Raw genomic sequence first — 26174 nt, 5'->3', positions numbered from 1 at the left:
GGGCCGGGCTCCCCTGAGGCAGCTTCCGGCTGTCCCGGGGGCGGGGCCGGCGGGAGGCGCCGCGGTGGCTGCTGGGAGTTGTAGTCCTTGTGCGCATCCCTGTCGCGCAGCTGCCCCGCGGCCGGACTACAACTCCCAGCGGGCAGCGCGGCGCGGCCGGGCCGAGCGGGGCCGAGCTGAGCCGAGCCAAGCGGAGCGGAGCCTAGCCGAGCCGGGCCGAGCCGAGCGGAGCCGAGCCGGGATGAACGCGGTGCTGGCAGTCAAGCAGTACGTGTCCAAGATGATCGAGGACAGCGGGCCGGGCATGAAGGTGCTGCTCATGGACCGGGAGACGGTGAGCGGCGGGGCCGGGTAGGGAGCGGTGCGACGGGGCCCAGCCCCGGCCCCACGGTGACCGGCGCCCCCCGTCCGTCCGGCCCGCAGACCGGCGTGGTGAGCATGGTGTACACGCAGTCCGAGATCCTGCAGAAGGAGGTGTACCTGTTGGAGCGGCTCGACTCCGCCAACAGGGAGCCCATGAAGCACCTCAAGGCCATCTGCTTCCTGCGGCCCACCAAGGTAGGGCCGAGCCCCCCCCGGGTGGTGTGGGTCAGCCCCGGCCCCTCGCACACCGCGTTCCCCAAACGCCCGCTCCCTGCGGCTGTTTTCCTGCAGGACAACGTGGAGTTGCTCATCCAGGAGCTGCGGAGGCCCAAGTACAGCATCTACTTCATCTGTGAGTGTGTGCCCTGCCCTCCAGCGCGGACACTGACTGCAGCAGGGGATGCTGCAGCTCTGCTCTGGAGCCAGGCTGGGAGAGCTGGGCTGGGGCAGCCTGGATGAGAGAAGGCTCCTGAAGGGGAGACCTGAGAGCAGCTCCAGTGCCTAAAGGGGCTGCAGGAAACCTGGAGAGGGGCTTGGGACAAGGGATGCAGGGACAGGAAAAGGGGAATGGCTTGAACCTGCCTGAGAGCAAAGTGAAGCATTAAAATCCCCAGGGCTGAGCTGTATGGGAGGAATACAGATTTATGGTGTTTGCTTTGGAAAGACCTCTTATGAGTTGCTTCAGTTCAATTATTTTATCTCATAGCCATGCATCCTTCGTTAATAGAATTTGGTGAATTAAACAGCATGAAAACTAGAATCCACACGTTCTTAGCATCTTAGTAAAGGCCTCTTCATGGGAGCAGCCCCATTGTCCCATATCCATATCGTAGAACTGTAGAATCCCAGACTGGGTTGGGGTGGATGGGACCTTAAAGCTCATCCAGCTCCATGGGTAGGGACCCCTTTCTGTTAGAGCAGGATGCTCCAGCCTGGCCTTGGGCACTGCCAGGGATGGGGCAGCCACAGCTTCTCTGGGCACCCTGTGCCAGCGCCTCAGCACCCTCACAGGGAACAGCTTCTGCTCATCTCAGCCTCCCCTCAGGCAGGTTCAAGCCATTCCCCTTGGCCTGTCCCTGTTTGCTCCCATAGGAAGAGCACAAATGAAAGCAGGTACAAGTTATGAAGCAAACACGAAGCAGGACAACTTCAGCACGTTTTGTGCTGCAGGGGAGTCCTCCAGCCCGGTCCCAGCCGGTGATGTTGTGGGAGATGAGCTGAAGTGGCCTCTAGATGTCATTGCCGCTCTGCGGTGCTGCCAGAGGGGCCGTGGTGCTGCTGCTTTGAGCTCAGGTTTTGCCAGTGGCAGAGCATTCCATGGTGTTCTTGTGTGTTCCATGTCCCACACGGAGCCCCACTGTTCTCTCCCCGTTGTTCTCCTCCAGACTTTAGCAACGTGATCAGTAAGAGTGATGTCAAGTCTTTAGCTGAGGCTGACGAACAGGAGGTTGTGGCTGAAGTTCAGGTAGGTTGGGACTGTTGTGGCTCTTTTCAGTAAATCTTCTATCCCAAAAGCAGCAGCAAAGTGACCCCATAAGGTAAAAGCTCAGGTGTGGCAACGTGGCTCTGGTACAGCATGAACAGCGTGAAGCAGCACTGCAGCAGCCTCCCATGGGAGAAGAGATGAATGCAGATGTGGATTAAAAGGGAGAAGGAGAACATCCCTGTTCCTCCCTGCCCTGCAGCCTTCAGAGCCACTCTGGGCTCTGCTGCTGCCTGTGTTTCATGGGGCTGCTGCATGTCTGTGGTGCTGACAAAGAGCTCCCTGCACTAAACATGTACGTGGCAGATGGGTGCGGAGCTGGCAGCAGCAGTGCAGGGACTTGTGTGGCTCAGCTGGGGAAGGGAGAAATGATCCAAGTCCATGTCTGTGCATTGCTGAGGACTGGGGTGTTTCATGGCTGGGGTTGGGCCATGCACCCCTGGGGCTGAAGGTGCCTTGGCAGGACCTGTGACTGTTCTGCTTTCCCTGTTGGCAGGAGTTCTATGGCGATTACATTGCAGTGAATCCACACGTTTTTTCCCTCAACCTCTTGGGCTGCTGCCAGGTAGGATAAATGTTCCTGTTCCCCCAGGGCCGGTTGTGTGGGTAAGAGGGAGAGCAGCAGCCCCAGCAAGCTGGGGTGGTGGCAGGTCTGGAAGAGGGGAGCTGGTCTGTGTGAGGAGAGGACACTGGGGAAGGCAGAGTGTGGCCTCTGCTGTACCTGCTCCTTCAAGCTGCAGTTCCCTTTCAGGCTTAGGAATCAGATTTTAGGTGAGGAAGAGTTTGGGGATGGTGGATCCATGACAGAGCTTTTCCTTGCAGGGTCGCAACTGGGATCCAGCTCAGCTGTCCAGGACAACTCAAGGGCTGACAGCTCTGCTTTTGTCCCTGAAGAAATGTCCCATGATCCGGTACCAGCTCTCTTCGGAGCCAGCAAAGAGGCTTGCTGAGTGTGTGAAGGTCCGGTGAGAACCTGCACAGAGCTTCAGTATTTTTGGCAGGGACTGAAATGTTATTTCCTTTTTCCACTTCTTGATCTATTTGAGAGAAATCCCCCTTTTCAGACAGTTCACATCAGTTCTGTCCTGTGCTGCATGGCTTTGGGCAGGTCACATCCTTCATCTGTGCCTGCTCCCAGCCAAAGAGCAGGTGAAGAACCTCATTTCCACTCAGCATCACCATCAGTTGCAGTAGGTTCCCTGGTGCTTTTGAGAGCAGGGGTTACTCCTTCATCAGCAGTGCAGCCTGAGAGAGCAGCACCTCTTACTTCTCACCAGACATCCCTTTTTGTTCTCCTGTATCCCAACAAAGAGGAGATTTTGCAGGTGTATGTGAGCTCAAGTGGCTTTTTGGACCTTTTCTCCACAGCAAGTCATCACTAAAGAGTATGAGCTCTTTGACTTTCGGCGCACTGAGGTCCCTCCTTTGCTTCTCATTCTGGACCGCTCTGATGATGCCATCACCCCACTCCTGAACCAGGTGAATGGCTCACTCTTGGGCAAGGGCACACGTTAATAGCCAATGGGCTCCTGGGATTGAGGTGCTGGATCATCCACACACTCACCCTACTCCTGCTTGGGTTGGTTGTGGCTGCCCCATCCCTGGCAGTGGTCAAGGCCAGGTTGGATGGGACTTGGAGCAGCCTGCTCTAGTGGAAGGTGTCTCTGCTATTTGCCTTTCTCTTCCATTGCTAGTGGACGTACCAGGCCATGGTTCATGAGCTGCTGGGGATTAACAACAACCGCATCGACCTCTCCCGGGTGCCAGGGATAAGCAAAGACCTCCGGGAGGTGGTGCTGTCTGCTGAGAATGATGAGTTCTATGCCAATGTAGGTTCCTAGTGGGATCTCACTGGCTTTAACTTGCCAGAGGGGGGCTTGAGATGAGCTCTTGGGCAGAAGCTCTTCCCTGTGAGGGTGCTGAGGCGCTGGCACAGGGTGCCCAGAGAAGCTGTGGCTGCCCCATCCCTGCCAGTGCTGCCTTGTCTGCTTGCATCAGGACTTGTGTTGGGATAGCTCTGTCAGCTCCTTGTCTTGTTCCACACAGAACATGTACCTGAACTTCGCAGAGATTGGCAGTAACATCAAGAACCTCATGGAAGATTTCCAGAGGAGGAAACCTAAGGAGCAGCAGAAACTGGAATCCATAGCAGATATGAAGGTACAGCTAATCTCCACATAACTGACTGGACTTCTTAAAGCCCATGCGTTGCAGGATTGTGCAGGTCACCACGTTCTGTGCGCTGACAGCCCTCATCACCAGTGCCAAGAGCTCAGCTCTCTGTGCTGTGCTAGTTTTGGGGAGTGGGAACCTTCTTTTTGCACTGTGTTCTTTACTGAAGGCCATACACTTCCATAGGCTGCTGCTCCTCCTGCCTGATTCCTAAGCTGCTCCTTAGAGCCCTACAGCTGCTCTTGCTTGGATTGGTTGTGGCTGCCCCATCCCTGGCAGTGTTCAAGGCCAGGTTGGATGGGCCTTGGAGCAAGCTGCTGTAGTGGAAAGGGTCCCTGCCCGTGGCAGGGGGTTGGGACTGGATGAGCGTTAAGGTCCCTTCAGCTCCAACCAGTGTGGGATTCTGTGATGCCGAGCAGCTTGTTGCTGGGTCCCTCTCCTGCAGGGCACTTGTTTTACCTCCCCTCTGGCAGGCGTTCGTGGAGAACTACCCTCAGTTCAAGAAGATGTCAGGCACGGTGTCCAAGCACGTCACTGTGGTGGGGGAGCTCTCACGCCTGGTTGCTGAGCGGAACCTGCTGGAGGTGTCGGAGGTGGAGCAGGAGCTGGCGTGCCAGAACGACCATTCCAGTGCTCTCCAGGTACCTCGGGCTCCTTGTCTTGAGCCTTTGTCTGCTTTGATCCTGGAACTCCCCTCTTGATGGAGATTTGCTACTGCAAGTCAGTGGGAGTTCTGCTTGCAGCTATCCTGCAGGGTTGGCCCATTAGATGGGAGAATGACTCTTCTCCTCCCTGTTCGGTTCAGCTAGGGATGAATCATAGTTAATAACTGGCTTGAGAAGCATCTTTGCGAGTTCTGCCTTCCCATTTCACAATGCAGCATGCCTTCATTGTATGCAGTCAGCTGGCTTCTGACAGGCACCAGGGAAACAACCCTGTTCAGAGGCTTGGATATGGGGAGGTGAAATAGAATCTAAGCCAGGCAATTGATTGAGGAGCTGCCTTTTACCTTTTCCTTTTATTTTTTTACCTATTTTTTTACCTGTTTCTTTGAAAATGTATTTTAAAGCCTCTTAGAGAAAAGATTTCTGTGGCAAAGGGGCTGAAAAAGCCTAACAGAGGCTTCTGTTATAGCTGAGGATAGACTGAAGTCTTGACCCCATGCTGGCTGGTTGGATTCCATGACCTGACCTAGTATTTGACAGCAGTGATGGATTGTGGTTGCTGCCTACTCAGAGCAAAGAGCAGTGTTGGTGTTACTGTGGTACGGCAGAGTTCAACCAGTAACTGGGCATTAAAACCAGTTCCTTTATGTTTGGTACCTGAGGCAAAAGTTCCACCATAGAATGGACTCCTTCACACAGTTAGCCTAGAAAATAAAGATTAGTGTCTCCAACAGCTTTGAAATCCATGTCAGCTTTGTTATTCTGTGCTCCAAGTGGGTGGCTAGAGGAGATAATATTAGACTCTTCAAGTGCTGTAATCTATTACCAGCTCCTGAGCTGATGTGAATCAGTCCAGGCCTGGTGAAGTCATTGCAGCTACAGACACTTGTGAGCACTGAGATGTTGTTCCATAGCTTATATTTGGATTTAGATGACTAAGTACTGGAGTGGGACTCAAACCATCAAATGCATTTGCTGAACACAACCTCTGAGCTTCTTGTGCTCTATGATTGTTTCTAGATCAAGCTTTTGCAGTTTCAGAGTCAGACGCTTTGAGTTCTAACCCATCAGCCCATGGTGTCTGTGCTGTGACCTGGTATTGGCAGAGCACAGAGCATTAGTGTTGGAATGGAGGGGCTTGGCTTTGGAAGTGCTGGTCTCCTCCTGTCCGTTCTGGAGTTCTCTCTGATTCATTGGAGAAAGGGGTGATGTGAGCCTGTGGGATGGTGCTGGTGCATTACCAGCACTGTGGGGAGGAGAGCTGGGAACTGGCCAGAGCCCCAGGCAGGTCAGCCTGCACCCAGTGCCACCCTGGCACCGCAGGATGCTGCCTGGAGCTCACCTTAGGGCTAACTGAGGTATTGATCTGCACTAGCTTGGTATTTGTGCTGTTTTAAAGCAGAGAGGCTGCCTGCAGTTTACTCACAGCCCCTTGCCTAAAGGGCTCCATTGTATTTCTAACTGAGATGGACTGGAAACATGTAGCAAATAAATGCCAAACTCTGGAATGGGGGCTCTTTCTCCGTAAGAATCAGCATCTCTGTAGCTGCACAGCCCCAGGCTGCTCCCTCTTGCAGTCTCCTAATGGCAGTGGAAGGGGCAAGGCCACAGACACAATGGAGAATAAGCCAGTGCATGAAATAAAGGCAGAATTGTTCCCCCCATGCTGTAACTTCAGCAACTGCTGTTCCTGTGGTGGCCCCAGCACATTTTGGTTCTTCTGCCCCTGGTCTCTTATTAATCCTGACATAGTACATGAGTCCTTGGAGCTGAATGGGAGGGTTTGAGGCCCATCTCCTCAGAGGGACAATAGCTTTTCTGTTTCACACTCTTCCTGCTTCCATAGGCATTGCCACTGCACTGCCAGCAACCAGAGTCTCTGTGGGACTCCCTCGCTCCCCTTGCAGGTGGATTCCTGTCCTCCCCAAGGTAAAATTCCAGTGGATCCTCCTGAAAGCCAAGATTTTAGCCTGGGGCTTTGGAACTACTCGAACAAATGACAGCATCTAGAGCTGAATCTCCGAATCTAAACCCTTTCACAAGGCTCCATGTAAAGAGCCCAAAGGAACCTGTGCTCTGTTGTACTTCCCTTAAACCTTGTGTTGCTTCTGGCCCAGTGTAACTCCCCCTGCAACCCCCTGTTGCCAGGCTTGCTGTTACCATCACCCCATGTCCTTTGGAGGCCCCTGTGCTAATGCTGCTCCTCGTCCTGGTGCAGAACGTGCGGCGCCTGCTGCAGAACCCCAAGGTGACGGAGCTGGATGCTGCCCGCCTGGTGATGCTCTATGCCCTGCACTACGAGCGCCACAGCAGCAACAGCCTGCCCGGGCTGGTGACAGAGCTCAGGAACAGGGGGGTGGCCGACAAGTACCGCAAGGTAAGGGCTGCATTTGTGCTCCAGCTGCTGGGACCAGGGCTCAGGGTGGGGAATCAGAGACTGGGTTGGGTTGGAAAGGACCGTAAAGCTCCTCCAGCTCCAAGCCCTGCTGTGGGCAGGGACCCCTTCCACTGGAGCAGCTGCTCCAAGCCCCTGTGTTCAACCTGGCCTTGAGCACTGCCAGGGATGGGGCAGTCACAGCTTCTCCGTTCAACCCATCCCAGTGTCCCAGCACCCTCACAGGGAAGAACTTCCCAATATCCAGCCTAAATCCCCCCTGTTCCAGTCTGAACCCATCACCCCTTGTCCCATGGCTGCAGTCCCTGATGAAGGCCCCTCTCCAGCATCCTTGCAGCCCCTTCAGACACTGGGAGCTGCTCTGAGCTCTCCACGCAGCTCCTCTGCTCCAGGCTGAGCAGCCCCAATGTTCCCAGCCTGGCTCCTATGGGAGCTGCTCCAGCCCCTGCTCATCCTCGTGGCCTCCTCTGCCCTTGCTCCAACAGCTCCATGTCCTTCTGCTGAGGCCACCAGAGCTGCCCCCAGTGCTGCAGGGGGGTCTTGCAGAGCAGAGTAGAGCAGAGGGGCAGGATCCCTCCTGTTGATGCAGCCCAGCACAGGGGAGTTCTGATTGATTGCAGTGGAGTTGGTTGAACACAGCTGTTGTTGAATAGCACTGCACCTTGTGAGAAGAACCCGGAGCTTGGCTGGGGCTTGCAGGAGCTTCAGCCTTTTAAAGACTGAATTTCCAGTTCCAAAATGAGAGGTGTTATGGACAAGGGATGGGACAAGAGGAAATGGCCTCAAGCTGCACCAGGGCAGGTTTAGATGGAGCTGAGGAACAATTCCTTGCTCAGAGGGTGCTCAGGCATTGGAACAGGCTGCCCAGGGTAGGGCTGCAGTCACCATCCCTTCAAATGTTCACACCCCCTCAGTGCCATGGGGCAGTGGTGGCCTTGGCAGTGCTGGGGTAAGGGTTGGACTGCATGAGCTTTAAAGGGCTTTTCCAGCCTGGTTGACTCCATGAAGGATTAAGGCAGAGGTGGCAGCATGCAGGGCTCTGTGGCAGGTAAACAGGGCCTGGGACATGTTGCCTTCGTCTTTCCCCTCCACCTCCCCACCCTTTTTCTCCTGCTGAATAGGGACTTCTGGAGACTGCAAAAGGAGCTGAGCTGGGAGGGAGAGGGTGGCTTGGCAAGTGTAGGGAGCAGCTGGAGAGGAGGAGGAGAAGCAGGATGATGTCACGTTGTCTGGAAGATCTGCTCTCACTGCAGCAGACTATGGAAATGAAGCCCCTTTCCTCCTGCAGGCTGTGTCACGCAGACTGGCTGCTCAGTGGGTATGGGGATTGCTTCTGCTCTCCCTCTTTGCCTCTGCTGCATTACCCGCTTGGGAGCAATCTCCCTGACTCCTTGGTTGTCATTCCAGTACCTGCATTGAGCCTCACTGGACAAAAACTGCCTGGAAGCTGCTTCCCAGGATAACAGGGGTCTGGTTTTGCCTCTCTCTGTACAGCTGGTGTCTGCTGTGGTGGAGTATGGAGGCAAACGGGTCCGGGGCAGTGACCTGTTCAGTCCCAAGGATGCTGTAGCCATCACCAAGCAGTTCCTCAAAGGACTGAAGGTATGGATGTGACCTGGATGAAGAGATGGCTGGTTTACAGAGCAGGGATGTCAGAGGTGGACCAGGAAGTGTGCTGGGCTTTGAGGGCATGCTTCTCATTGGAGCCCATGGGAGTTAGTGGCTGGAGCTTGGTGGTGAACACCTGATGTAGCCATCAGATGCTGCCTTTGCCCACCTTCTCTCTTCTCTTGCTGCCTTTGTTGGATGAATTCCTAACAAGAGCTTCTCTCCCACTGCAGGGGGTTGAGAATGTGTATACCCAGCACCAGCCCCTCCTGCAGGAGACACTAGATCAGCTCATCAAAGGAAAGCTCAAGGACAGCCAGTATCCCTACCTGGGTCCCAACACTCTCCGTGACAGGTATGTGGGGCCTGTTGGGGCACAGCTTGGAACTAACAGCAGCTCCTTCCAGCGCAGCCACTTGCTTTGCTGTAGCTGAACAAGGTTTAGGCTTGGCAGAGAAATGGCTCCATTGTGGAGGTCTTTCTTGTACTGCCAAGGAGAGGACTATCGAGGTTGTCTTTTTCTTGCTGGCCAAGATGTGACATTGCCATTGTAAGGGCTCAGGTAAAGGATGAAGCCGTTGGTGCCAGGATGTTCACATGCTGGATTCCAATGTGCCCCCTAACTTCAGTCCATGCCATCTGGTGTTTATTTGGAGAGTCCCAAAAATAGTCCAACTGCAAAGCTCTCCCTTCTGAGCCAGTTGCTATTCCTGAGGAGAACAGGATCTTGCTGAATATGGCTAATAACAGGGATTGAAAAGAGCCCTGGCTGCTTCTAGCTGACTTTGCAGGAGCTCAGCTCATCTGCTGTCACTGGAGTCATGAGAGGTAAATACAGGCCTCAGGGTGAGGGCACTGAATCCTCAGGGAGAGGACAAGTCCTCCTCGAACAGCATTTGGGACAAATCCCTCCTTTGGCACTGCAGTTTCCTCTCTGGGAATGAACCTCCCAGTGGTAGTTTCCTTGGAGGAGGAGTAAATCCTGCCATTGCTTTGCTTCTTTCGGGTGATCCATGGGGAGAATCAGCCCAGAGATTCCCTGGATCTTTGCCAATGTCATTTTAGTCCTGAATGGGAAGAAATTGCAGTCAGACAAGAGACAATTCCTTTGGTACGGCCCTGATAGACCAAAAAGAAACCCCATCTGCCTTGCTCCGTGTTTTCCCTTCAACATCAAACGTGGGGTTTGGGTAGCGTGGCTGGGAGGGTGATAGGTGTGAACAGCAACAGAACCACTGTCCCTGAGGCCAGCCCTTGACTGAGATGGGTTTCAGCCCAGCCAGAGGAGGCTGATGATGCAGTGGGTGGTAGATCTGAACTGAGACCTGCAGAACAGCAGGAACTGCATCCAGGCACCTCCAGCCTGAGCTAACCAGAAACAATGATGCTCTTCTGCCTTTAGCTTCTCTTTTCAGTTCCTCCTTCCCTTTTCCTGACCTCTTTCACTTTGTTTCCTCTTGAAATGGTTCTGGCAAAGGGGCCTAGGAACCTGCTCCTGAGAATCCTGCTCCAAATAACCTGTAAGGAAAGGTTAATCCCTACCTCAAACTGAAGGAAACCAGAAGCTGGATGAAGGGAGATGGAGCATTCACCTCCCTCCCTTCCCCACAGGCTGTCTCTTAGCTGAAAGATGGAAATGCCCTACTTTTGTTAAAGTAAATCCCAAAATACAAAGGCAGAGCTTCCAAACCCTTCTTTCCTTTAAATTTGTCAAGGTCTTCCTATGGTCTGGGATTGGTTTTAGGATAGTGATGCTGCTGCTGGCTCAGATGTCTGCAAAATGATCCAAAGCCTAAGGGTATGTAGTTGTGAGGGTGGTTTCTGTGTTAGGAGGGTTGTTTCCTGGTGGGAATGGGAGATCTGGTTGGGTTTAAGACATGGGAGCTGATAGTAACTCCCAACTGACCAAACGTAGGCACCTGAATACTTTCGGGTCTGGCCTTTACCTGCTGCCTAAAGTGGGGGCCACAGCCCTGTGTTACCTCTGACTATTCAATACCATGAAGATGGGAGCTCATCTAAACCAGGTTTCAGTGAGTAGGTTTGGAAGCAAAAGCCCATTTGCTGGTTTTGCCTTAGTGCCAGACTACTTTGAGTGAGGAATTAGGATTCCATCCTTCCCCAAAGCTGGTGTGATGGAGGAGAGCCCAAGGCAAGCGGGGCTGCGCTGCTGTCAGAGGCTGGTGCTGCAGTGAGTGGCAGGAGTTCAGCCTGGTCAGGCCCAGAGCTTTGTGGTTTGTGATCAAAGGGAAGGAATTCCCTGAGCAGCAAAGAATTGGGAAGGATTCTTTTGAGCTTCATTCTTGCTGTATTAAACACGTCGTTGTTGAAAGGGAGGACGAGCTCCTAGTCCGGATTCAGTGGGAAGGAAAGGGGCTCTTTGCAAAGCACTGAGCAGGGTTCCTAGGAGAGAGCAGTGAGGAATTCTGCTTCCTTTTGCTTCTGCTCCGTTTCCCATTGTTAAACATCATCCTGGTCCTGTATCCCTCAAGCCTGCAGTCCCTTGCACCTTGCTAGGTCTGTGAGCAGCAGGTTTGTACCCAGCCCACCAGTGTCACCGCTCCACTAAAAACCAACCCTGGGGAAACAGCAGGGAAAGGTCCTGGGGATCCGGGTTCAGCTCATCCTGTGTCTCTCCCAGGTTACCACAATCACTTACCTGCTTATTGACACGTCTTAGGAAGTTCCCTTGTCTAAAGGCCCATCACAGCTCAGGTTAGAGCTAGTTTCTCATCTAGTTTAGAGCTGGACACAGTCTTCCTGCCTGTGATCTTGTGAAGGTGAGTGTTCCTGCTGACTGCCTGAGGAGAGGAAGCATTTGGAACCCTTTGGCCATGTGCTTTGGCTGACACCCAGCTGAAGGGATGGGTGAGGTGTTCCCTCAGGCACTGAGGATCAGGTCTCCTTTTTTGGAAGCAGCAGCTTGCAGCATGGAATGTGGAGCCATTTGGCTGGATGCTTTCTCAGCTGAGCTCACACACACTGCCCTGGAGGACAGGGAGAGCGGTCCTGTTCTGAATCATATCCTCCAGCTCCTCTTTAGCATGGGTTGCTTTCCATGGATGTTTGCAAAGGCAAAACTCTGGCTCCTGGTTATTCAAGGAAGTTGCTTTTTCCTCCTGTGTGAAGTGCTGAAACATTCAGCTGTTAAACTGGGAGCTCACCTGAGGAGCCCTGGAGCCACATTCCCTGATGTTCGTCGCTGGGATGCCCAGGTTGACTTCTCAGCAGGGAGGCAGCAGAGTTTAGGTGCATTCCAGGGTTATCCCAGTCTCATGCTCCATGTGCTTTGTCACTGATGCAAAGCTTACACAGAGCAGATGAAGCTGCTGCTTCCACCACCACAGTGGTTGTGTTCTAGAGGTCCCTGCTTGGAAAGCAGAGGGGAGTTTTGAGGCTGCAGCAGGTTTGTTGGGAAGAGACTTGACTGCTCTGACTCAAGCAGGTGAGCCACAGGATGGGATCCACATGAGATCCTGCAGGAATGGTTCTCTTGGATGGGATCTGCATTGGAGATCCTGCAGGAATGGTTCTCTCAGCTTCTAGATGACAGCAGAGCTGGTTTAGGGGCTGCAAGCACATCCCTGAGAGTGGAAAACTTCAGAGGCTGGGGAGGGTGCTGCGGGGAAGCTGCAGCTTTCCTTTGAAGGCAGAATGTGCACAGCATATGGCTGGGTTTGCACTTGTCTCCTTCCCCTCCTCTCCCCTCATGCTGCTTCCCCCTGCCATCCAGTGGCTGCAGGCAGGTCAGGGAGGGTAACAACCCCTTGCAGCTGAGCTGTGCCCTTCACACCGAGCTCAGGAGGGCTGGAGCATCACTGCTGTCCTCAGCTGACTCCCAACCTGCTCTGGATTCCCCAGCGTCTGGCTCATGCATGAAACACTGGGGATGTGTCATGGAGCTGCTCTGGGATGCAGCGGGTGGGTGCTGCTGAGGAGGCTCCCACGTATACCTCATCTAAACGTTATGGGGAGACAGTGCTGGAGCAGGGATTTAATGAGCGTCACTGGTGGGCTGGGGAGGGAAGTGCTCAGGATCGCTGCCTCAGCAGGGCCTGGGGGGGACAGGATTGATCCCTGTGTGTTGTCTGATCCCATTGCTGTGGTTGCATCTCCATGCAGGCCCCAGGATATCATCGTGTTCATCATTGGAGGGGCGACCTACGAGGAGGCACTGACTGTCTACAACCTGAACCGCAGCAACCCGGGCGTGCGTGTGGTGCTTGGTGGGACCACGATCCACAACACCAAGAGGTAACCCCCAGTGCTTTACTGTGCATTCTGCTGCCAGGAGCAGGAATCTGCAGCTCCTGAGGCATCTCCATCCTGCTTGAGATGGGTGTAAATGGTCCAAGTCCAGCTCTGCTCACTGTGCCTGAGGGATGTAGCACCAAGGTGAAGGTTTAGTGTGTGTTTGCTGGAGTTGAAGGGCAGGGAAGCAGATATATGTGGGTTTTCCTGCTTATAATTCACCACATACTCTGCCCTGAATGAGAAGCTGGTGCAGCACACGGGGATTCAAACCTGCATAGACCTGGCTGTGCTCTCATTGCCTCTGGTGGAGTCTGGAGACGTGCATTTGCTAGCAGTGAAGGTACCTATCATTAGCTCAAGTGCTGTGATTCCACTGCAGGCTCTCTGCCACCCACCAGCCTGCAGAGTATTGGCTGTGTCTTCTGCACTGCTCCCTGGAGAACAGAGCTTTCCTTATGGGAATGCTGTGTGCTTCCAGGTGCCTTTCCTGGGAGGACAGACATTTGTAAGGGCTTAACCCCTGCAGGACCTGAGCACAGACAATGCTGAGCTTCACTCATCTCCTCAGTCCCTGTGTCTGGGATGTTCCAGCTCATGACAGTATGGGTTGCCTTCCCAAGGGGAATGGCTTGAACCTGCCCGAGGGGAGACTGAGCTGAGCTCTTAGGCAGAAGCTGTTCCCTGTGAGGGTGCTGAGGCGCTGGCACAGGGTGCCCAGAGAAGCTGTGGCTGCCCCATCCCTGGCAGTGCTCAAGGCCAGGTTGGACACAGGGATTGGAGCATCCTGCTCCAGTGGAAGGGGTCCCTGCCCAGGGCTTTAGATGAGCTTTAAGATCTTTTCCCACCCAAACCACTCTGTGGTTCCATGATTCCCTATGGAATATCTGGTGTTTCGAAGTCCAAACAATGTCCCCCGAACCCAGTTTACCCAATTGAGTGAGCACAGGGGAGGTTGCTTTCTGTCAACACAGCTTGTTTCTGGCCAAGCCCAGGAGGATGAACTCTTGCTCCTTCCCACCACATCCCTGAGGATGTAGCCGTGGCCAATGGGGTATCAGAGGGAGGGTGACAGCAGGAATGTGGCATCTCCCCCATGTGCTGCAGCACAGAGCTGGTGACACCCAGGTGCTGGGGGAGAAGCTGTTGTGCAGCAGCTGCCCTGGGCTGGGGCAGGAGAGCTTCACCCCAAAGCACAGGCCTGCAGTGGGCAGCTCAAGTCCCTCACAAGGAAATCCATCGGTTTCTATCATCCTAAAATGCCCAAAGCCTCCAGATTCACAGTGTCTGCTCTGAAATCAGCCCTTTTAGCTTCGTGTCAGATGGTTGGAGCTGATGCTAACCCAGAAGGAAATTGCTTTTCTGAACTGGGTTACAAAGGCAAGTCTGTATTAGCCCACATATCAACTGATTCCTGCCCAAATTACCCAGCTTGCTCGACCTTCTGCTTCACAAAGTAGCCTTTGAACCAAATCCTGTTGTAGCCAAGCCTAGAAATAGTAAGGGGAAGAGAGGAGCAGATGTAGTGGCTGCTCTTTGATCAGAAGAGACAAGTGAAGTCTCTTGTCATCTTGCAGGGACACAGAACAGCCTGGTTCCGATCCACTCCGGTCACTTCATAGTCTCCCAGTACATGTGGAGGCTGTTTTTGTCATCAGACTTGAACCAGCATCAATGCTGTGAGCCTGCTTGGTGCTGGCCTTGCAGTGATGTAAGGAGAGGGGAAGCAGTGGGGTGAGCAGGAGGGTTGTGCCACAGGGGCTGGAGCTTTGGGTGCCTGCCCCAGCTCTGCTGTTAGGCTGCTGGGTGACCATGGGCAGCTTTGTCCTTTGTCTGTGTGCGCCAGGTCTCTGCTGCTTGATGGAGCTCATGTGCTGAGTGTAGGTCTGGGTTCCTCCATGTGGGAAGGACATGGAGCTGTTGGAGCAAGGTCAGAGGAGGCCATGGGGATAAAGCAGCTCCCATAGGAGCCAGGCTGGGAGAGCTGGGCTGGGGCAGCCGGGACAAGAGAAGGCTCCTGAAGGGGAGACCTGAGAGCAGCTCCAGTGCCTAAAGGGGCTGCAGGAACCTGGAGAGGGGCTTGGGACAAGGGATGCAGGGATGGGACAATGGGAATGGCTTGAACCTGCCCGAGGGGAGACTGAGCTGAGCTCTGTCGTGGTTTAAATCAAGTCTCCCTACTCCCGGAGAGTTAGGAAGAAGAATCTAAAGAATGTAGCCCCCACGGATTGAGATAAAAACAGTTTAAATTAAATCTGCACAGTTCCCCCTCTGTTCCCCTTCCCCCCCCTCTCCTTCCCACTCCCGGAGGGATGGGAAGGAGAGCCGGAGGGATACAACTCCCACGGATCGAGGTAAAATCAGTCCAGCAATCAAGGTATAACAGAAGTAAACTACCGGTACCAATAACAAATCAAAGTTAGAGGAGACAAGCAGAGAGAGAGAATACGATACCACCCGCCGCCACGAGGCCAGCAGCCGGAACCCCACAGCCGGAAGCCCCAGCCCCAGCTTCCCCTTCCCGAGCTCAGCCCGGCGTGTTAACTCCTTCCCTCCCGGCTAGCTTCCAGTCCCCTCCCCAAGCAGGACGTGCTGTGGTATGGAATACCTCCCCGACTAGCCCAGACCAGGCGCCCTATCTCTCCCTCCTCACTGGCAGAGCATGAGCTACTGCTGAACCCATGACATTATCCACCCCTTATTCCATACCATTCACGTCATGCTTAGATCCCACATTTTTCAATACATCATCACATAGATATACACACATATATATATACATCTGCGCACACCCAGACAAACAAAAAGAAATCATTTCTTAATATATGGACCAATCCCTACAATGCAATTGAGTCCATTTGGTCCATGACATTAAGTTTGTAATAGTCCTTTATAGCAGGGAAGTCTGTGTGCAGTGCTGGATAGTTGCCTGCCGATATTGATCATCCCTTTACTGCAGAAGTCATCTGGTTCTATCAAAGTTCATTCTCTGTTGGGACGATGGTTAGAGGGAAGTCAGGGCCAGTTGCTGGTGACCTGAAGACATCTAGTTGATGGACTATATATATAAAAAAAAATTACACAGCAAGCAACAACGTATAATTAAGTTCATTGGCTGTTTTCCCCTAAAATCAAATCCCCTTGAGGTATACATCGGACTTCCCCATCTTCCTGCATTACCCACCAAGTATATCCGGGTCCTTGAGCAAAAGCAATCCCACGAGTGGGTTTGCCTTGGCCTGAAACAGGAGTAACCCAGACTGTCTTCCCTAGCAAATTTCTCATGTGCACTACAGGCACCTTGTCCCCCTCTACAATATGTAAAAGTTCTGACTGGGCTGGGCCAGCCCTGTTAGCAGATCCTCTGGTGTTGACCAACCAGGTGGCCTTTGGTAAATGGGTATCCCAATGCTTGAAAGTTCCCCCACCCATTGCTCTCAGTGTAGTTTTTAACAGCCCATTGTACCGTTCAATTTTCCCAGAGGCTGGTGCATGGTAGGGGATGTGATATATCCACTCAATGCCATGTTCTTTGGCCCAAGTGCCTATAAGGTTGTTCCGAAAATGAGTCCCATTGTCTGACTCAATTCTCTCTGGGGTGCCATGTCGCCACAAAATCTGGTTCTCAAGGCCCAAGATAGTGTTCCGGGCAGTGGCGTGGGGCACAGCATATGTTTCCAGCCATCCTGTGGTTGTTTCCACCATGGTAAGCACATAGCGCTTGCCTCGGCGAGTTGGTGGGAGTGTGATATAGTCAATTTGCCAGGCCTCCCCATATTTATACTTCAGCCATCGTCCTCCATACCAAAGAGGTTTCAACCGTTTAGCTTGTTTAATTGCAGCACATGTCTCACACTCATGAATAACCTGGGCGATAATGTCCATTGTTAAGTCCACCCCTCGATCACGAGCCCATTTATACGTTGCGTCTCTGCCCTGATGGCCTGAAGCGTCGTGGGCCCACCGGGCCAAAAATAATTCGCCTTTATGTTGCCAATCTAAGTCCATCTGAGCTACTTCAATCTTAGCAGCTTTATCCACTTGCTGGTTATTGTGGTGTTCCTCAGTGGCCCGACTCTTAGGTATGTGGGCATCTACATGGCGTACCCTCACCACCAGCTTCTGCACCCGGGCAGCGATATCTTGCCATAATGCAGCAGCCCAAATGGGTTTACCTCTGCGTTGCCAGTTGCTCTGCTTCCATTGCTGCAACCATCCCCACAGGGCATTTGCCACCATCCATGAGTCAGTATAAAGATAGAGTACTGGCCACCTTTCTCGCTCAGCAATGTCCAGGGCCAGCTGGATGGCTTTCACCTCAGCAAACTGACTCGATTCACCCTCTCCTTCAGCAGTTTCAGCAACTTGTCGCTGAGGACTCCATACAGCTGCCTTCCATCTCCGATGCTTTCCCACAATACGGCAGGACCCATCAGTGAACAAGGCATACTGCTTTTCACTTTCTGACAATTTATTATATGGTGGTGCCTCTTTGGCACGCATCACCTCCTTCTCTGGTGACATTCCAAAATCTTTGCCCTCTGGCCAGTCCATGATGACTTCCAGAATGCCTGGACGACTGGGATTTCCTATCCGAGCTCGTTGTGTAATTAGTGCAGCCCATTTACTCCAAGTAGCATCAGTTGCATGATGTGTAGAGGAGACCCTGCCTTTGAACATCCAGCCCAACACTGGCAAGCGGGGTGCCAAAAGGAGCTGTGCATCAGTGCCAATCACCTCCGAAGCAGCTCGAACCCCTTCATAAGCTGCCAATATCTCTTTCTCCGTTGGGGTATAATTGGCCTCCGAGCCTTTGTATCCCCGACTCCAAAAACCAAGAGGTCGACCTCGAGTCTCCCCTGGAGTTTTCTGCCAAAGACTCCAGGTAGGACCATTCTCCCCAGCTGCAGTGTACAGTACATTTTTCACATCTGGACCGGTCCGGACTGGTCCAAGGGCCACGGCCTGAACTATCTCACGTTTAATTTGCTCGAAGGCTTGTTGTTGCTCAGGACCCCATTTGAAATCATTCTTTTTCCTGGTCACATGATAGAGAGGGCTTACGATTGAACTGTAATTTGGAATGTGCATTCTCCAGAACCCCACAGCACCCAAGAAAGCTTGTGTTTCTTTCTTATCAGTTGGTGGAGACATTGCTGTTATCTTATTGATCACTTCTGTAGGGATATGTCTACGTCCATCTTGCCATTTTATTCCCAAAAATTGAATTTCCCGTGCAGGTCCCTTGACTTTATTCCGTTTTATGGCAAAACCGGCTTTCAGCAGGATTTGGATTATTTCCCTCCCTTTCTCAAAAACTTCTTCTGCTGTATTACCCCACACAATAATGTCATCGATGTATTGCAAGTGTTCTGGAGCTTGCCCCTGTTCCAGTGCAGTCTGGATCAGTCCGTGGCAGATGGTGGGGCTGTGTTTCCACCCCTGGGGCAGTCGGTTCCAAGTGAACTGGACACCCCTCCAAGTAAAAGCAAACTGTGGCCTGCACTCTGCCGACAAAGGAATTGAGAAAAATGCATTGGCAATATCAATCGTGGCATACCACTTGGCTGCCTTTGACTCTAATTCATACTGCAGCTCTAACATATCCGGCACGGCAGCACTCAATGGTGGTGTGACTTCATTCAGGCCACGATAGTCTACTGTTAATCTCCACTCTCCATTAGACTTTCGCACTGGCCATATGGGGCTATTAAAAGGTGAGCGGGTCCTGCTGATCACTCCCTGCCTTTCCAGTCTACGGATCAGATTATGGATGGGAATCAGGGAGTCTCGATTGGTGCGATATTGCCGCCGGTGCACTGTTGCGGTCGCAATTGGCACTTGTTGTTCTTCGACTTTCAGCAACCCCACAACAGAAGGATCCTCTGAGAGACCAGGTAAGGTGGACAACTGCTCAACTTCCTCAGTCTCCAAAGCAGCAATACCAAAAGCCCACCGGTACCCTTTTGGGTCTTTGAAGTACCCCCTCCTGAGGTAGTCTATGCCAAGGATGCATGGAGCCTCTGGACCAGTCACAATGGGGTGCTTTTGCCATTTCTTCCCAGTCAGGCTAATTTCAGCCTCTAGTACAGTCAACTCTTGGGACCCTCCTGTCACTCCAGAAATATAGATGGTTTCCACCCCTTGACAATTTGATGGCATCAGGGTACACTGTGCACCGGTATCAACTAGAGCCTTATATTTCTGTGGGACTGATGTGCCAGGCCATTTGATCCACACAGTCCAGTAAATACGATTGTCCCCTACCTCCACCTGGCTGGAGGCAGGGCCCCTCTAATAGTCATCATCGTCAGAATCTTGGACACCTAAGTCGTATTGAAATGGATCATTCTTCTTTATCACAGGAGCTGGAGTAAAATCAGCTCTTCCGCTCCATCTGGGAACCTGTTCACCAGAGACTGAAGCTGCAGCTCTCATGGGGCGATCAATCTTGGCCCTTGCTCCTCTTTTCAATTCACCCACACGTTCCTCCAAGACTGAAGTAGGTTTTCCATCCCACTTTGTCATGTCTTCTCCGTGATCCCGCAAGTAAAACCATAGGGTGGCCCGTGGTGTGTATCTTATATATCTTCTCTCTCGAGCAATAGGGCGCCTTTTGTTAATAGCTGAAACACGTATTGGCACACGTGAAGAGCTAGATAAATCAGACAGATTATCCCTCAACTGTCTGAGATCCTGTCTGAGATCCTGAGACATTTTTTCCACAGCTGAGATGATGGAAGGGGTAAGATTGTCTTCAAATTCTCGGAGTTTATGAACCATTTCATCCACTGTTGGTGGTACTATGTCATTCCAAGTTACCGTTGCCAATGAATGGGCATATGACGACGGTGCGTTTCGTGTAAGCTTTCGCCACATGGGCCGTGTGCATTCGACTTCATCTGGGTCTATGGGTACATCCCCATTATTCGGCTTGATGTGATAAATCATCTCTACGATAGCTGATTCCCTCAGGGACTGGATGCCTTTGTCTATAGTATTCCACTTGGCCGAACGACTCATAACATCATCCTTGTATGGAAACCTTTCTTTCACAGCTGCCAAAAGCCGCCTCCAAAGACTGAGGGACTTTTTCTCTCTTGCAATTGCTTTGTCAATTCCCCCTTCTTTAGCAAGTGACCCCAGCTGCTTGGCTTCTGTACCTGCTAGTTCGTGACCATCGGCCCCACTATCCCAACATCGGAGCAACCAGGTGATGATGTGCTCCCCTGGCTGACGGGTGAAATCTTTTCGCATATTCCGCAGCTCAGTTGAGGTCCGAGATCGAGAAGTCACCTCTTCTTCTTCGTCGTGTGATGATGACCCCTGATCAGATACTAGACCAGGTAGTGGATGCGTAGTTTCTTCATCCTGCCTCGTCCTTCTTGCCTCTCTTTTGGTTTTTCTCTTGTGTACAGGAGCAACCGATATTGGTACGACTTGGTCCTGTAGTTCAGCTGCACTGTCTATCGCAGTCGAGGTTTGAGTAGCTGCTGTACTTATTGCTGGGGTAGCAGTTTGGGTAGCAACTGTACTTACTACTGGGGATGGTGTAGCTGCTGTACTTGGAATTGGAACAGCTGCGCTGACTTCTGTGTTGCTATCAGATCCAGGGGCATTTTTTTCCTTTTGAAGATGTTGGACAATGTCGATCAAGGCCCTATAAGCATAGGCCAAGCCCCAACACGTTGCTGTAATTTGTCCATCTCTGGTATGGCCAGGACGACAACACACCTCATTTAGCTGTTTTACTAATTCTTCCGGATTCTTCACTTGTTCAGGAGTAAAATTCCAAAGTACTGGAGGGGCCCACTGACCTAGATGCTTGCCCATACTATCCCATACACCCTGCCACTCATGACTATCCAGCCTCTGGGAAGATTTCCTGGTCCTCCTATTTCGTCGTTTAACCCCAACACAGGACCAGACCTGACTCCGCTTAACTCTTGAAATCAGATGAAATAACTGTGGGCAAAACACACTCTGTATGCGTGCTAATATGGCGATCCCCATCGCAATCAACATACAAGTCTCAACAGTATTGAAAGGCCATTCAAAAACTTCAAAACCCTCAAATGATGTTGCAGACCATATGGAGAGAACACTGGGAGGATAGCAGAATGTCTCCTTCACAGGTTGACCACCCGAGAAGGAGAAAAAAGATGTGAAATTCCCAAGCATTTCTATTATATACCTCCCAAAATATAAAGTTGGTGACCATACCGGGAGCATAAACCAAATCAGTTTCATGATTAATGTTTCTATTGTATTACAAGTCATTACCATAAAGTACAATGAGACCAGAACCTTAGCCCAAATCCCATGATTGATAAACACTAACACAGCTAGTATATATGAAAAGTAATTGGTAAAATCCTGAAACCGTGAGAGCAAGAGAAAAAACTGTGAGAGCCAATAAAACAGCATTGTGACAAATGACTATAAATCCGCTCAGATCTGTTCTTATCTCAAACCCTCTGCCCCACGTTGGGCGCCAAAAAGTGTCGTGGTTTAAATCAAGTCTCCCTACTCCCGGAGAGTTAGGAAGAAGAATCTAAAGAATGTAGCCCCCACGGATTGAGATAAAAACAGTTTAAATTAAATCTGCACAGTTCCCCCTCTGTTCCCCTTCCCCCCCCTCTCCTTCCCACTCCCGGAGGGATGGGAAGGAGAGCCGGAGGGATACAACTCCCACGGATCGAGGTAAAATCAGTCCAGCAATCAAGGTATAACAGAAGTAAACTACCGGTACCAATAACAAATCAAAGTTAGAGGAGACAAGCAGAGAGAGAGAATACGATACCACCCGCCGCCACGAGGCCAGCAGCCGGAACCCCACAGCCGGAAGCCCCAGCCCCAGCTTCCCCTTCCCGAGCTCAGCCCGGCGTGTTAACTCCTTCCCTCCCGGCTAGCTTCCAGTCCCCTCCCCAAGCAGGACGTGCTGTGGTATGGAATACCTCCCCGACTAGCCCAGACCAGGCGCCCTATCTCTCCCTCCTCACTGGCAGAGCATGAGCTACTGCTGAACCCATGACAAGCTCTTAGGCAGAAGCTGTTCCCTGTGAGGGTGCTGAGGCGCTGGCACAGGGTGCCCAGAGGAGCTGTGGCTGCCCCATCCCTGGCAGTGCTCAAGGCCAGGTTGGACACAGGGATTGGAGCATCCTGCTCCAGCGGAAGGGGTCCCTGCCAGTGGCTTCAGATGAGCTTTAAGCTCCCTCCTAACCCAAACCCAGGCTGGGATTCTGTGATCTGCAGCTCTGCTGTTGGGCTCCACCTCATTAGGTTTGGCCTGGAGCAGCAGAATGGATCCCCCATAACCCATCCCGCACCCTCCCAGCACAGATGTTGAGCCCAATTGAAGTTGGATGGGTAAGAACAATGAAAGCAGGGGATTAGCATGCTTACATGGGCTGCTCAGAGCATTAATAGAACAATCTCCTTGTTTATGGTGACATATCAACCCTAATCCTGCAGGAATAAGCAGCAGTTCATTAGAGGGAGGCCAGGGGGGATTACCGGAGGAGTTAGGACACAAGGGCCAGGTTGGAGCATCCTGCTCCAGTGGAAGGTGTCCCTGGCCATGGCTTTAGATGAGCTTTAAGGTCCCTTCCCACCCAAAGCATTCCAGGATTCCCTGATTCTCACTGCTCCATTCCCCAGGCTGGCAGCTGGAACCAGTGGCTCCAGCTTCCCTCTGCTTCCCAAAGAAAATGGGATTCAAGGAGCCTCTGCTGCGTTTGGAGGAGGAAGGGTTAAACCATGGTCAATAATCCACCACAAATGGAAGCCTGGGAGGAGGAGGAGGTGGAGGAGGAAGAGGAGGATCAACATCTGGTGCATGGGGCTGACTCAGCCAGAGCACAGGTTAAGCACAGAGCTGCTGTGGCTAATCCAAGGGGATACCCAGCCTGACCCACTTACCCAGTTAGAGTCAGCCCTCACTGGGTCCTGGCCTCTGGGGGGGGGGGGTTGGACCAGCCCCAGGCCCTCCTGCCTGCACAGAGAGGGAGGGGTTGGAGATGGAGCCATCAGGTCCTGCAGGTGGTTTGATGCTCACCCTGTCAGGGGCATTCCCAGCTGGAGCTGGGATGTGGTGGGGAAGAACAGCAAGAGATTCCCTGTGAGGAGCTTGGGATGCCTGAGGAATGCTTCTAAATGGAGCTGCAGGAGGGATGGCTCCACTGCTGTGATCACAGTGACCAGCACAGGCAGTGCTCCTGTACCCCCCTTAGGAACCAGATGAGCCCCCCCACAATGTGTGATTCTCATGGTGGCAAGATCCTGGAATGCTTTGGGGTGGAAGGGACCTTAAAGCTCATCCAGCTCCATGGGCAGGGACCCCTTCCACTGGAGCAGGATGCTCAAACCTGGCCTTGAGCACTGCCAGGGATGGGGCAGCCACAGCTCCTCTGGGCACCCTGTGCCAGCGCCTCAGCACCCTCACAGGGAACAGCTTCTGCCCCAGAGCTCATCTCAGTCTCCCCTCTGGCAGGTTCAAGCCATTCCCATTGTCCCATCCCTGCATCCCTTGTCCCAAGCCCCTCTCCAGGTTTCCTGCAGCCCCTTTGGGCACTGGAGCTGCTCCGAGGCCTCCCCTTCACGCAGCAGAGGGGCAGGATCCCCTCCCTGCCCTGCAGCTCAGGCTGGGGGTTCTGATCCAATCCCCAGGGCAAGGCACAGGGTTGAACTCTGGGTGTGCAGCAATGAGTGGCCCTCAATGGAGCTGTGTCCCATGGCATCCCCTCACTGCAGTCACCAGCTCCAGGGCTGCAGCTCGGGAGGCAGCTGAAGGCTCTGCAGAGCCACAGCAACGCTCCCACATGGGATCTGATGTTCCCAGGAGGCTGGTTTCTCTGGCAATGCGGCCAGGCTCTGGCTTGACTCATTCCTTCACTCTGCTGATGGAGACACTGAGCAGGGATGCTTTAAACCCCATGGTTTAAATGGTTTAAAGCAGGGATGCTTTAAACCCCAGGGTTCTGCATGTGCCTGGTTCAGCCTGGAGCAAGGAAGGCTGCAGGGAGACCTTAGAGCAGCTCCCAGTGCCTCCAACCCAAATCTCTCCAGGGTTCCATGGTGGTTTTCCAGCAGCAGCAGGAGGGATGCTCAGTGTGTGCTCCAGTCAAGGCCAGCCCCACACAGCCGAGGTTCTTTGCTGCCAAAGGAGCTGTCTCTGAGGGCTGGTGACTTCAGCCGTGTCCATAGAAGGCTTCTGAGCTGCACCACAGCATTCCAGAACGGGACTTCCCAAACTATCCAATGCTTCACCTGGCTCTGCTCCTAGGGATGGAACAGGAGTGGAAGCAGCTTTGGGCTCAGACTGCACCATTGGAGAGTCTCATTTGTTGAGCCATTCCCTTGGCTTTAGAGGTCAGACTTGTGCCTAAGTCTCAAATCCCTGAAGTTCCCTTGGGAAGTCTTACAGGGAGTGGGATGAAGCTGAGCATGTGCTGCCTGGAAGCTTCCTTGGGATGCAGCTGAGTGCATGGGCAGTGCAGGAGGTTTCCATGTGGCTCTGAAGAGGCTGGACATGGGAGGAAGGTGAGGCTGAGGAGCTGGGCAGTGCCCCAGGGTACCCAAGGGGCTGCATTGCCCTGGCTGGGCCATGGCACGGATGCCTCAGCAGGAGGGTTCCACCCTGCCTCTTCCTGCTCCTCATCCCTGCAGGAAGGCTGGGAGGGAGCAGCAGACCCAGCCTGGAGCTGCTCTTCCTGCCTTTGTTCGCCAGCGCTCCTGGGATGCTGCTGCCACTTCCAATGGGGAACATGAGTCCTGAGCCGAGGTCCCTTTGCCTGCAGCTGCTCCGGGGACCCCAATCCCTGGGGGGGAGCAGGGACCCCAATCCCCGGAGCTCGCAGGGCTCAATCCCATTGTGTTCCCTGGAGGCTGAGGAGCTGCCCCGCTCCCTGCTCAGCCTCCCTTTGCTTTGGCAGCTTCCTGGAGGAGGTCACAGCCTCGGGGTTCCGAGGCCGCAGCACCGAGAGCTCCCAAGCACCAGCCAGGTCCAGCAGCAGGCGCTGAGCGATGGGGCCTCATCCGGACCTTCCACATGGACATGGAGCAGGAGCAGGTGCTCCTGTGCTGCTGCTGCTGCATCCCCCATCCTTCATGGACCACGAGCAGCATCAGGGCAGTGACTGCTGACCCGCTGGAGCAGGATGTGGCCCAAGGTGCAGCACAAACACGGCTCTGCCTGTGTGCTCTGCAGCTCTGCCCTGACCTGGCAGGCACTTGGTGTGAGTCCCCTCCTGCACATCTGCTCCTGTGTGCACCCCTGGACGTGGAGCTGGTGGCACCAGGAGCCCTGTGCTCACTTGTGTGTACGTTTGGAGTCCTATTAAATAACCCATTTGACCGAAGCTCTTGTCTCTGCACTGAGTCCTCATCATGGGAGAATTACATCCTTAATCCTCTTTAGTCACTTCTGTTTGCCTTAAGAACCCAACACAATTCCATGGCCTGGGGTTCACTCCCATGTTCCGAATGGGAAAAGTGTTGGGATTGTAATGATAAGAAGTGTTCAGCAGCAATGAAACGTGTTGGATGTGAGAAGAATCAGAGTCAAAGCCAGACTCATTTGGCTGGGAGGGAGCTTAAAGCTCATCTAAAGCCATGGCAGGGACCCCTTCCACTGGAGCAGGATGCTCCAAGCCCTGTGTCCAACCTGGCCTTGAGCACTGCCAGGGATGGGGCAGCCACAGCTTCTCTGGGCACCCTGTGCCAGCGCCTCAGCACCCTCCCAGGGAACAGCTTCTGCCTCAGAGCTCAGCTCAGTCTCCCCTCGGGCAGGTTTAAGCCATTCCCATTGTCCCATCCCTGCATCCCTTGTCCCAAGCCCCTCTCCAGGTTCCTGCAGCCCCTTTAGGCACTGGAGCTGCTCTCAGGTCTCCCCTTCAGGAGCCTTCTCTTGTCCAGGCTGCCCCAGCCCAGCTCTCCCAGCCTGGCTCCTATGGGATCTGCTCCAGCCCTCTCAGCAGCTCCATGGCCTCCATCAGCTCCAGGTCCCTCTGGTGCTGCTGCCCCAGCACTGGGCTCAGCACCACAGGGTTCTTCACACACTGCAGCCACAATTGGGCTTTCTTCAGTTCCCAGCCCCTGGAGTTTGCTCTCCCAGAGCTCCCTGCCCTGCCAGAGGATGCAGGGATCATGCTCCAGGTGATGCTGGGTGTTCCATTGCCTTCTGGAGGCTCTTTAACTGCTGGGATGGGATGGGCCGGGATGAGGAGCAGCTCCAGGG

General features: G+C 53.2%; 1 protein-coding gene across 2 annotated transcripts; it reads left to right on the top strand.

The window, feature by feature from the left end:
* Positions 1–180: 180 nt before the first annotated feature.
* VPS45 (vacuolar protein sorting 45 homolog) lies at positions 181–25292 on the top strand. Of its 2 annotated transcripts, XM_034071090.1 has the most exons (15): positions 181–334; positions 424–558; positions 655–715; positions 1749–1828; positions 2343–2411; positions 2669–2806; positions 3215–3325; positions 3541–3675; positions 3893–4006; positions 4492–4659; positions 6902–7060; positions 8573–8680; positions 8920–9041; positions 12809–12940; positions 24871–25292. In XM_034071090.1, the coding sequence occupies exons 1-15, from the start codon at positions 242–244 to the stop codon at positions 24956–24958; spliced, it is 1713 nt and encodes a 570-aa protein (XP_033926981.1). In that variant the 5' UTR covers positions 181–241; the 3' UTR covers positions 24959–25292. The 2 variants fall into 2 exon arrangements, 1 of the variants encoding a protein (XP_033926981.1); XR_004550416.1 differs by lacking the exons at positions 12809–12940; positions 24871–25292 and having other exon boundaries at positions 6832–7060; positions 8920–9039.
* Positions 25293–26174: the final 882 nt, after the last annotated feature.

Source organism: Melopsittacus undulatus, chromosome 20, assembly GCF_012275295.1.
Source record: "Melopsittacus undulatus isolate bMelUnd1 chromosome 20, bMelUnd1.mat.Z, whole genome shotgun sequence".
NCBI lineage: Eukaryota > Metazoa > Chordata > Aves > Psittaciformes > Psittaculidae > Melopsittacus > Melopsittacus undulatus.
The sequence above is the reverse complement of the archived record's forward strand: the minus strand, read 5'-3'. Positions and strand labels throughout refer to the sequence as shown.